The sequence below is a fragment of the Branchiostoma floridae genome, chromosome 1, assembly GCF_000003815.2.
Source record: "Branchiostoma floridae strain S238N-H82 chromosome 1, Bfl_VNyyK, whole genome shotgun sequence".
Taxonomy (NCBI): Eukaryota; Metazoa; Chordata; class Leptocardii; order Amphioxiformes; family Branchiostomatidae; genus Branchiostoma; species Branchiostoma floridae.
In genome coordinates, this window is record NC_049979.1 from 20,892,477 (window position 1) to 20,904,777 (window position 12,301).

A 12,301-nucleotide genomic window follows, 5' to 3' on the forward strand; every position below is an offset into this window, starting at 1 on the left:
TCCAGAGCGACTCAGCCAGACTTTCCCAGTGGTTTGCGGCTAACAAATTGTCGTTAAACCCCACGAAATGTAAAACGATGTTAGTGGGTTCGTCAAGAGCAAACGACATTAACACTGAATTAGATATTACTTTAGCTGGCACTACTCTTGACCAAGTTGATAAATTCAAGTATCTTGGAGTCATTATTGATAACATGTTAAAGTGGCATGATCACTGTGATCATCTTAACAAGAAGCTAGCTCAAATAATCGGAATAATGAAGTACCTTAAACACTACCTGGATAGAGAGGCGCTGCTCACAATTTACAAAGCCCTATTTCTCCCACACATACAGTATTGCAGCACTGTCTGGGATCAAGGGGGTAAAGGAAGTCTGGATAAACTACAGAAACTCCAAACTAGAGCTGGTCGCGTGATCATGGGGTACGATCGCCATACTTCTACATCAAACGTCTTACGTAGTCTTGGATGGGTCCAAATAGTTGATGTACATAAAAGAAGTAAGGCAACGCTCGTTTTCAAGGCACTTAACGGCATGACCCCTCCCCATCTTACTGCATTGTTCTCCCAACTCTCAGAAATACACACACATAATACCCGTCTTAGATCACAAGGTGGACTCCTGCTGCCTAAAGCTAAATCTGAATATAGAAAGAAAGCTTTTTCATACTCAGGGGCGGTGCTCTGGAATTCCCTGTCGTCCCAATTAAGATCTGCGAGGACACTGTCACAGTTTAAACGATTGTACCAGGACTAAAGGATTCTGATTGTATATATTTTAACTTTAGTTCCTGTCATATCACAGTGGATCCTTTTGTTTGATTTCTGTATTATGTTTTGATGCTAAGACTGACATTTATGTTCTCTTCTGACTGTTATTTTTCATTTGCAAATCGACTTTGAAACAAACACTGCCCGACCAGCGACACATTGATATGCAAATTCCACTTTTCGTTACTTTGATTTTAAGTTGATCCACTGCCTGAATGTGTTATTATTATTATTATTGTTATTATTACTACCATCATTATATTAAGTTATCCTGAGTTATTTGTATTGTAAATAGTTGACACTTGAAGTTCAGTTATTTAAGTTTGACCTTTGATTTCAATTTTGATTCAGTTGTTGTGATTTTGTGTTATTTTATGTTGGGGTCTCCCGGCCCCCCAGGAGGTATTGAAAAACGCCAGTAGGCGATGTATTTTCCTGGATAAATAAATAAACTGAAACTGAAACTGGTGACATCGTTAGCTGATTTACAAGACGGGGATGCGCCAGGTGTCCCGTCCGGGTGGATGATGTAAATCGCCGTATGGCTGACACGAGACGGAGGTTCGCCGGGCCAGACAGAAAGATTTTCGCCATCGCACACGTACCGAGGAATGCCCTATTTTGGAAGGCGTGGTGGGTTCTTTAACGTGTGTGAATGTGCACGTGGCTCTGCTCACACCTCTATCTAACGCTCTATCCGAGGCATCTTTACCTGAGTGAAGTGAGGAAAGTCGTGTTTGTGCCTTTTCCAAGATCGGTGACAAGGTAGGAGTCGAACCCGGATGGCCTGTCGCTTGCGAGTAAGTCCACTACGATACAATTTGTGTCGTATTGTTAAAGTGCCCCCCCCCCAAAAAAAAACTGTCCTTTGCACTCAAGCTGCTTCAGGAAAAGACGACCGGATTTTTGGTCGAGCGAACCAAGGTTGAAAAAGGAACCTCAAAATTAAGCGAACAAACGATTTTTTGCGTTCTATCAGCTACAGGAAGACCGAGCTACTGTAATTCTTCAACTGTTAACGGTCACCATTTAACCGCTAGAATTTCATCATCGCAAATATTCATCACTCTTGACCCGAAATTTCACTGCACTATAATCACACTTAATTTCTTGATTACAACACGTATACAGCATACTAGTGATTCACACATCATTGTCCTTCGAGAAATAAAATATTTATTTTTCAATCGGAAATTATGTGGTAATTTTTTTTACAGTACGTGGTGCAACACGTAATGAGACACTAGGGCTTTATTACGTACCTACAATAATGACGCGGTTATGATTTGAAGTTTTCCTTCTTATTTACATGAGGCAAGGACAGTTCCTGTACTTATCTTATCTACTGTAAATTTTTTAAAAATAGTCGACGGTGTGCTACCAGAAGACTGAGTATTAGTATTAGTATTAGTATTAGTATTGTGTCGGAAAATATCTATGAGACGTTTTCGGCGTAACCCAAATGTGCAGACAAGTAACTGTTACACAAATTTAGGAAAATACTCGACCTTTTCACCAGTATGACAACTACCAGCGTAGTAGTAAAATATCAAACACAGAATAACAACAAGCATCAAAGGTCATATTTGGGCAAAAGTACGTTTCACTGACTATATCTAAAGACTAAAGTATGCAAATTCAACAATAGAAATGTTCTCAAGATTTTAAAAAAACAAGAAAGTTTTATTTCTTTTGGATTCCCCTACATTAATTCAACGTAATAAAACCATCGTGATCATCTTCTGGAAAGCATGTGGCAAAATAGCATGCATGTATGTTGGGTGTAGCTTGTTCAATACTATACGTCATTATGAGAGACGGGTTGACCTTATGCCGTAATAGGTTTAATCTTCAGAAAAAGGCCCGGCTTTTTAGCACGCATGATCAGTTTAGGAACAGGAATGGGCTCCGGTAGGGTATCGTCAGGAGTCAGACTGAACCGCTGTAGGATGAGCGCAACAGCTGTCTTCAACTCGTTCATGGCGAAGTGCTGTCCGATACAGTTCCTGTTTCAAAACAGAGTGTATTTGTAAATATGCAGGAATTGAATGAGTGATGAATGAGTGTTGACAGATACATGTGGACATTGGTAACGTTACACCAAATCCGTGTGTGTTTTTGCAAACTATTTACAGCACGTGATTATGATAAACCGAAGAGACGTCACTAAACCGTCATGGAAATCCATGTAAAGCGCCTTTCCCAATGGCAAAGGAAATCATATTTACAATACTAAATGAATTCAACATCGTTTTCCTTTGTGCAAAGTCCTTTTTCTCGTTTTCACAGTCTGTTTTCCATGGGCTACTGTTTTCATCTGTGTAAAATGAACTTGTCCTATCAGACTGATCATGAGAGGAACGTAAACGTGTGTTATTTGTCACTGAGAGGCCATTACTTCTTTGTAAGCTAAAGGAGACAGAAGACCCACTGTCGACTCGTTTTTGGAGAAAAATAAGGCTGTCAACATGAGAAAAAATGTCCATTAGACAAAAAAACGTGATGAAATTCCTTACCAAGGCTAACATAATAAAGCAGCAGAGCTTACCTCGGTCCAGCAGCAAAGGGGATAAACGCAAATGGGTGTCTGCCCTTTGAGTTTTCGGGAGAAAATCGCAGTGGATCAAACTCCTGAAATTGGAAAAATGCATTCATTTCATTTTGCTTGACGGTCAACAACTTAAGTTGAAAAAATAAGATTTAGAAGTTTTAGAATACAAAATGACAAAATATTTAAAATATCCTACCATAGGGTTTTCCCAGACGTGAGGATTGTGATGCAGAGTGCTGGTCGATATGCAAACTCTTGATCCTACGCAAGAAATCAACTAATCATGAATAATCACTTGGAACGTACGACCAACAGGAAAGTGAATTGTTAGACATATGAGAATTGGCGAACTTAGACTGTTATTATATATCAAGGAATGAATTTTACTTCAAAAACACAATTTGCTCATATTCTATTGGCACTATACTAGTAGGAAGGGTACCTTCTGGAAGTGTCCTTCCATCTGGGAATGTCAGAGGGCTCTCCAGATGTCGGAATATTATGGGCACTGGAGGAAACAATCGTAAGACCTCCTTCACACACAAGGTGATGTACTTCAGGGAGGGAAGAAGATCCCTACATGGAATGACGCATAAACATGATAGCATTATGAATCGCTGAAAACAAGTAGTCTTCAATCATTGGCAAAAACGACGACATATATGAAGGCAATTGTACCACGTCACTTCCGTTCCCCCCTGCAGTACTTCCTGTGCCTCCTTCCTGCACTTCTCCTGATGTCCCGGATGACGAGCCAGGCAGTATAGGGTCCAGGCCAGCCCGCTGGCTGTGGTGTCGTGTCCCTCGAACATGAAGGTGTCCACCTCATCACGGATCTCAGCATCAGTCAGGCCGTTTCCATCTTCATCCTGCAGAGGTGTTCAAATGAACCTAAACTCCACGTGCGTAGCCTGGCTTGATTTTTTGTCATTCAGGAAAGACCTTACGAATTATTCATAACTAAGCTTAGTTAGTTGCTCAGTGTAAGCAACACAATACAACATGTCATACTTTCTGGCCCTCTACCTCATGACAGAGAAAAAGCATGCAACTTAATTGATTCCGCAAAATTATTTACAGTTCAGCATATCGTTGTGCGAAATCTTCATCTTTGTTTTAGTCAGGATTAAAATTTACGAACCCTTGCTTTCAACAGTATGTCCAGAAAGTCGATATTTTTCTTCTTGTTTGTCGCGTCTTCGTGATCCAGGGCTTCTCGTCGCTCTACGATGATGCGTTTTGCATACTCGTGGACCATGTTACAGGCTTTCCGGTACCTAAAGAGCAGTGAAGTCATGTTTATGAATTGCAGAAGACGTTGAAGAAATCTTTGGTAGACAGTTCACATAAATGCGTGTCAAAGCACTACGCAACGCAGCACCAATACCGCATTTTCATTAGTCCCTGCCATTAGACCTACCTGTTTTGATGTTTAAAAAATCTTGATATGAAATAAACTGGCCATGTTGTTTGGAACGGTGCCTATAAATGTAGCCTCCGTTGCAGTCTTGGAACTGGGCTGGTTTTTATGTTGGGGGGGGGGGGCGTTGGTTCGCGATTTTCAACGTTGGCTAGGCTTTCTCTTGTGCCGGGAAAGGGAGTTTACCGCGAAAGTGAGTTTCACAGCAAACTCCCTTCTTCAGCAAACTCTCTTCCTCGGCAAACTCCCTTTCCCGACACAAGAGAACCTAGTCAACGTTGAAAATCTCGAACCAATGCCCACCCTAAATATCGAAGGCTGCGATGGAGGCTATTGCCAATGGTGGTATCATGATTGTGACTTGTCATACTTACCTCTTCCCGTCTGCAGAGAGTGCATAGATCAGATCACTCCGGAGAAGTAAGGTCCTCGCCCTCTTCATGGTCAGGTCTGTTAGTTCGAACACGGCAGCGATGTAGTCATTCGTTTTCCTGCATGTCCAATCATTGCTCATTAAAGTTGGTTAAACTGGATATTCAATTTGATTGGCATATGTACATTCCTTCCATTCAAACAGTAAACAATCAACAAACAATATATCACTATTCTGGACGCAACAGATTCCCAAACTACGTAGGCCTTGCCAGCCATGCTATGGGCTTGACAACAAAGTTATAAAAACAACAAAGTTATAAAAAGACTCGGTGACCGTCTTTCATCTTCCTCAAGGCAATTCTGACTGGTTCTGTTACGCGTTGCAGGTAGGTGTCCCTACTAACAGATGTGATTCCAAACGTATTGGCCGTGTACAAAGAACGTTCCAGTGACTGTTTGTTAAATAACTGAGTGTTTTAATACCTTGTCTGACAGTCTGTGTGCTGACTGAGCGCACACTTTAACATGCTGTCCAGCGTCATCAGACTCGTGTGATGAAATACGTCAATGGACGATCCAGACTTCAGCTCTTCCCAGTTGTTCTGTCGAAATTAAGATTTCATGCTGAACTTTTCACTCTCTATCAGGACATTAAGTGCTAGTAGCCTTCTTTACCTTTTGCCTTAAGACAGAATCTAACTTTCGCTGGGGAGTAATGGCAAAATGTGCGCACTCAACATCAACATCAGCTGCAATTTTAAGAAGAATTGAACATATCGGGAATATTCGATGTAAACTGTTTTTCCCTTTTACGCAGAGATAGCTTGTATTAAGAAAAAATGAGACATAGTTCCTACATGATACCATCAAAGAACATCCTAAGATCCTACAATATGTTTGACTTTCGAATTCCCACTGAGCACCCCACTGACCTGGAGTGGGTCGTACTCCTGTTTCTGAATAAAACGTTTACGCCAACTCCAATTATCGCACTAATCGCATGCACAATATGATAGCCCACAGAATTTACCAGCATGACGTTTGTGCTCTGTGAGAAGAGTCGAACGTACGGCTTGAGGATCTCGAAGTGGAACCCCGGTGTGAGGAGGCGGCGGTTCCGGAACCACTTGGGCCCGGCGCTGGTAAGAAGACCGTCCCCTGGTGAAGTATCCCAATGTTGAATGTTCTGATTATTTTGCAAATATGAAATGGACAGGACTGTATTCATTGGAATGAGATCATAAAACAACATTGTGTATGTATGTGTACGGCAAGAAATGTGTATACGTACCAAGCCAAGGCCTCAAGAAGCTGTAGACATAGTCGTCCTTCCTGTCTGTAAAATGCCGTATATATCAGGTCGTACGTACTGGTATAACATGGTTATAAGAAACACATTTCCTATCACGGAATTTACGGTCACAACTAATGCGAATAGTTTGATCTGAACTAACCTCTTAAAGAAATAAAAATTATATAAACATGAAAATCTAAATGTTTGATGTAAGAATAATGCACATAATTTATATGTGTTTCCAACATACCTGCCCGTGACATCACCGCCTTGACGTAATCATGATGGTACACGGTGCAGTGTTGAAGAAGCGGCCCCATACGGGTTACATGAGCGTACTTGTAGATCTTCGACCACTCCATAAATTTCAGCATTAATCCTTCACCCTCATCACCAAGCTGGTAAAGTGACATTACAGTGTAATCTTTACCTCACGTACTGATCCGAACACAGTGTCGTTAAACGTGCGTAATATCAAGAATAGGCATGACTATTGACAGGAACATTTTGTTAGTAGTGCCCAAAACGTCTTGACAGGATAAATACACAGTTCATGATCAAAGAACCCAATTAAAAGTATGATGCAATTGCTTATGGGGTGGAATGGTCGACTATGAAGCGGAGCGTGGAAGGTCGGGGTCAATCCCGTGACGACGTTGAAGTTCAACATCCATTTTTATATCATTCTAGTATTACCAAACCCTGGTCCAGAAATTGATGATTTTTACATCATTTTGTTGGGGTATCTTCATTGTAAGGGTTAGGGTTGACTGTATCGTCAGGTCTTGTTATTCATACGATTATCAAAGAAATATCCTGTCTATGGCACCCCAAGACATGGACATTGTGTCAATAGTCCCAAACATTCTTATTCACCAATAGTATCAACATTATTAGCAACGAATACAAATTACAACAAAATTCTATTGACAAGAATATCCTGTCAATAGACCATGACGTTACGAAAAGATCGTCGCGTGGGCATGCACCCATATATGTTCTCGGGTCATTGACTGCGCTGTTGGCGAGTTCCTACTAGACCTAAAACACATGACATACAATACCAGTTTACTGTATCGAAAATGTGGCGTTTCTTCGTGTGGAAATTATATCATAACCGTTTGACAGTCAAGTAGTAGTAGTGATGACAACAACAGCAGAAATGCCACAGGCAAGTCGTGCATAAATCAGAACACTTGTTTACGCTTGGTTACTTTCTGAATCAACGTTGCCCCCACTACTACGTGCTATCTTGGTGCTATGATACGCTTTAAATTAAGGTTGTAACGTGTATGTTATATATTGCAATTTTTGGTACAAAACTTACTAAGACCATGTGTCCGAGCAGCCAGTGACTTCCGGGTGGTACCGGGAACTCCTTCGCTATTTCCTGGTTACGTCTGACGGTGTTCCATAGACTGATAGTCACCTTTACTACTAGTACAGCTATGACCACGGTCGCCACCCATGTCAATGTTATCATAGCGGTTCCTCCAATAAGAAAAAAAGTCGCCAGGTTTTGTCATGACGCTGTGCTACTGCGTCAGTTCGCAAGCTCGTGACAAGACTTGAAGTACAGGTAATGTACGTGTCCCGGATGGAAGGTTCAAAGGTCAAGGTTTTACGTGCTTACATTTTTCTGACAGGTATTAGTTGTGCTGTATTTCTGTATTTTCCTTTCTATCGCTAAATAGCTAGATTAGTAGACACAGCTCAGATCATCTGCTGTATTGTAGTCTATTTTTTTATTAGTGCATACTGTGTATAGTGTATAGTAGAATGGTTTGTCCACTACGATACAATTTGTGCCGTAAAGTATTTATTACCTTCACCAAGAAGGTTATGCTTTTATTTGTGGCGTGGTCTTAAATTTGGACGTAAATGTGATTAACGCGAGAAGCTGTTAGTGGATCTTCATGATATTTAGTTGGTAGGTTTCAATTTGGGAGACCCTTAGGTCAAGTTCTAAAATGGACATCGTAGCCCAATACTGTGGCGCTGCAGCAGAAATTGTATGTTCATGTATTTGTTAGTGTAGTCCTTGGGCTGGTAATTAGGAAAATACCCGGCCTCTTCGCCCGCATGACATTACGTACCTTCCAGAGTCGCAGAAAAATGTTAAACATAGGATAACAAAAAGTATCAAAGGACATGTAAGCAAAAGTACGTGGTTTCACCGACTATACCTGAATACTAAAGAGGTGTAATCAATTCAACAAATAAAAATGCTCTAAAAATTCAGAGCTTCTATATGAGTTGCCTGTAACCTTTGGGTTCCCTTGCATTCAACGTAATTAGACATTTTTGATCATTTACTAGAAAACATGTGGCCAAATAGTCGTAGGTTTGTTCAATACTGCACGTCATTATCAGATACATGTACGGGTCTACCTTAGGCCGTAAGAGGTTTAATCTTCAGAAAAAGACCCGGTTTTCTAGCACGCATAATTATTTTAGGAACAGGAATGGGCTCCGTTAGGGTATCATCAGTAGTCAGACTGAACCGCTGCAGGATGAGCGCAACAGCTGTCTTCAATTCGTTCATGGCGAAGTGTTGTCCGATACAGTTCCTATAGAAAATAGAAAGTCGAATGATACTACGTTTAATTCGTGAATTAATCCATATCATGGTTCGGAAAGTAGCAGCAGTATTTTTTTCACAACCAAAGAGCTAAAAGTCGCTAGAAGGCGCTGCGATGAAAAGAATGCAGTCCCAAATATGACTGGGTCTGTATCCCCCTCAATGTCGTTGTACCTAGGTCTTTATTTTCCTTAGAAAGGTAACAGATTGACTATCGATACGTTGGCTGGTACTCAACTTCCGGCGAAAAATAACCCCTTCTTTCCACTGATTCATCAACTTGAGGAACTTAAAGAATCTTACCTCGGTCCGGCAGCGAAGGGGATAAATGCATATGGGTGGCGGTCCTTGGAGTTCTCGGGTGAGAATCGGAGTGGGTCGTACTCCTGCAATTAATGGCAAATAAACTTCAAAGCTAGCAGTTGGAATTTTGTGCAAAACTCCAACAAAGATGATTGCTAAAATTCGTTAATTTTTGTTACATCATATTTGCCTCATATCTGAATTTCTTCTGTTATTATCATTGTTATATTAGAACTTCCTGTACTAATTATGATTCACATTTTCATTGATATTTTCTCGATCGTTCATAGCTGGATCGTATTTATTTTTACTTTGGAAGAACAACAAGAAAAAGAAGATTGATGTGTTTTGCTGACAATTGAACTAGAACATCATACCATATGGTTTTCCCAGACATGCGAATTGTGATGTAGAGTATTGATTCCTATGACGACTCTTGCTCCTATGTTGAAATGAAAATAACAGGTTACTGTTATTTGCCCCACAAGTTCCAAAGCAATTATACATTACAGAACATTGTAATATTAAATAATACAAATAAATCAAGCAAATGGATACTTTCTCTAAAGAGTCAGACATTTAAGATATTACTCACTATCTTTCATCTGTGAGAATCTGAAGTATAAGGACAACCTGTGCATAAATACTTGAAATTCTCTTTAAAGAGTCGATCCATTTTTAGTGATATATTTCACAATTTGCGAGGTATGAAAATATTCACATTGGACCAAATCTGGCTGAGTTGACAGAGACTATGTTCAACGGGTTACTTTTACCAATATCATAACAGTTTTATAAGAACGAGGACAACAACTTGTAAGATTGTTATATTTTGTTAATGCTGTATAGTATATGTTGCGTGTTCCATGATGTGTTATGTGTGGGTCACGAAACCAGCAACACTGCCTGTGTTCCATGTGTGTTGTCTTGTTGCAATTCCAATGAAATCAAACTGACCGCACCTTCTGGGAGTGTCCTTCCATCTGGGAACGTTAGGGGGCTCTCTAGTTGTCGGAATATCATGGGTACAGGAGAGAACATCCGCATAGCCTCCTTCACACACATGGTGATGTACCTCAGGGAGGGCAGAAGATCCCTACAGAGATGAGAGTCAATAAGAACAATATCAGTGCCACGTGTTGACCAATTTGATGGTAATGTTTATTCTTACAAAAAATAAAGATACCAAAAGATTAAGTGTATATCCAATATCCAAAAGTTTAAACAAGCATGCTTCTTAGACATGACCATACCACGTCACTTCCGTTCTCCCCCTGAAGCACTTCCTGTATCTCCTTCCTGCACTTCTCCGAGTTGAATCGAAAAGTATAGCAGTTTGCTAATCGTTCTCACGTATTTGCTTGACGTGTACCAAATGTATATATGTTACGATTTTAGAAATCCCCTCACCACGTCACTTCCGTTCCCCCCTGCAGTACTTCCTGTGCCTCCCTCCTGCACTTATCCTGATGTCCCGGATGACGAGCCAGACAGTACAAGGTCCAGGCCAGCCCGCTGGCTGTGGTGTCGTGTCCCTCGAACATGAAGGTGTCCACCTCGTCACGGATCTCAGCATCAGTCAGGCCGTTTCCATCTTCATCCTGCAAATATTTTAATCTTATGATATGATAAAAGTAACACAAGAAGCTACAAAAGGACAGAAGGTCAAATAGCTTGCAAATGTGAAGTCTATTTCCCCACATGTCAGAAAACAACCACAAACCTTTGCTTCTAAAAGAATGTCCAGGAAGTCGAGGTATTTCTTCCGGTTAGCTCTTCCCTCGTTGCCCTGATTCAGAGTCTCCCTCCTCTCAGCGATGATTCTCTCTGCGAACTCGTGCACAAGTTTACAGGCTTTGTAGTACCTTGTAAATGAGAGTAGTGGAAAACTAGCATGAACGTATTGAAAAAAGACCATTTAACAAAATAGCAATTGAATCTACATGTACGAACATGTAGACGTTTTATACATGCCTCAAACGTTTTCATGCGTTTCCTTTTTTGTTTTTCAACATCTATTTTCAACTAGCATTGAACAGCTTTGCTTCTCTTTAGTAGACTATACCTTATACGAAAATAAAGGTTTATAATGAGCTAGCTCTCGTTTCGCAAGGTACTGACTACCTTTGAAAGATCACCAGAAGGAAAGGATACATGGGAGTTGTTGTAGGGTTCTTGTTTTTATCCCAGGTACAACTTGCGGATTAGCAAATGCATATAAACTTACTTCCTCCCGTCCGAAGACAGAGCGTAGATCAGATCGACCCTGTGATAAATGGTCCTGCCCCTCTTCATGGTCAGGTCTGTCAGGTCGTGCACGGCAGCGATGTAGTCGTTGGTCTTCCTACATTTTGTACGGTAGACAGACAACAGACCGTTCCCGATAGCTGTCCATCACAAAACTGTTCAACCAATGATAACATAGCAGTTTGGAGGTTCAACCAATGTCAGAGGGGCATATTTGCATTTGTATGTTTCTTTTCATTTCTTGGAGGTTGGCGGGGTTATACGCACATGTGTGTTGATTATAGACACATGTGCGTATGTAAGCCTGTCCACCACAATTAACAGTTCAACCAATGATAGCTTGGCAATTAGCAATTTGACCAATGACAGATTTTCTGCAGTCCGTCAAGTATTTTGCATTTCTATTGTGTTAGTTTGCATTTTTACGTTTGGTCGGAGGTGAGTGGTGGTTTGGGATCGATCTATTGTTAGGACAAGAAGAAACATCCAGATATATTTTTAAAACTACACCAGATATTCGTTGAATGTAAACTTCAAGATTTGCACTTTTGAAGCTATGGAAGTCTGATAGCTGTAGCGCAGTGCTAGAATTTAGAAAGCTAAATATGGATTTTTCTAATTTCTAAACTAAATATTTCTTCTTAGTGGTTGTGGTCAAAGATTCATTATGCCCCCTTTACAAATCAAGAATTTAGCTCGGCCGAGTTGTCAGCGAGCTCTAAATTACGAGATATGACCCTGATGCCTACAAACAAATG

General features: G+C 40.7%; 2 protein-coding genes across 3 annotated transcripts in view; both read right to left on the reverse strand.

Annotated features, from left to right (window-relative positions):
• Positions 1-1,946: 1,946 nt before the first annotated feature.
• LOC118418280 (cytochrome P450 4B1-like) overlaps positions 1,947-12,301 on the reverse strand; it is a 14,095-nt gene continuing 3,740 nt past the window's right edge. The window contains exons 6-12 of one of the 2 annotated variants that reach the window (XM_035824129.1): positions 11,524-11,640; positions 11,020-11,161; positions 10,707-10,897; positions 10,259-10,392; positions 9,674-9,738; positions 9,297-9,379; positions 1,947-2,778 (exon numbers count right to left, since the gene is read on the reverse strand). In XM_035824129.1, coding sequence (XP_035680022.1) covers positions 2,601-2,778; positions 9,297-9,379; positions 9,674-9,738; positions 10,259-10,392; positions 10,707-10,897; positions 11,020-11,161; positions 11,524-11,640 — 910 coding nt within the window. In that variant the 3' untranslated portion in view covers positions 1,947-2,600. Of the gene's footprint in view, positions 2,779-8,764; positions 8,983-9,296; positions 9,380-9,673; positions 9,739-10,258; positions 10,393-10,706; positions 10,898-11,019; positions 11,162-11,523; positions 11,641-12,301 lie in introns of those variants that run through there. The other variant, XM_035824138.1, reaches the window with a different exon arrangement.
• On the reverse strand, positions 4,186-8,755 carry LOC118418329 (cytochrome P450 4F22-like). The gene is made up of 7 exons (XM_035824208.1): positions 7,740-8,755; positions 6,663-6,810; positions 6,410-6,454; positions 6,149-6,276; positions 5,602-5,720; positions 5,118-5,234; positions 4,186-4,600 (listed from the first exon to the last, which is right to left on the reverse strand). Exons 1-7 carry the CDS (start codon positions 7,893-7,895, stop codon positions 4,450-4,452), a joined length of 864 nt encoding a protein of 287 aa, XP_035680101.1. The 5' UTR covers positions 7,896-8,755; the 3' UTR covers positions 4,186-4,449.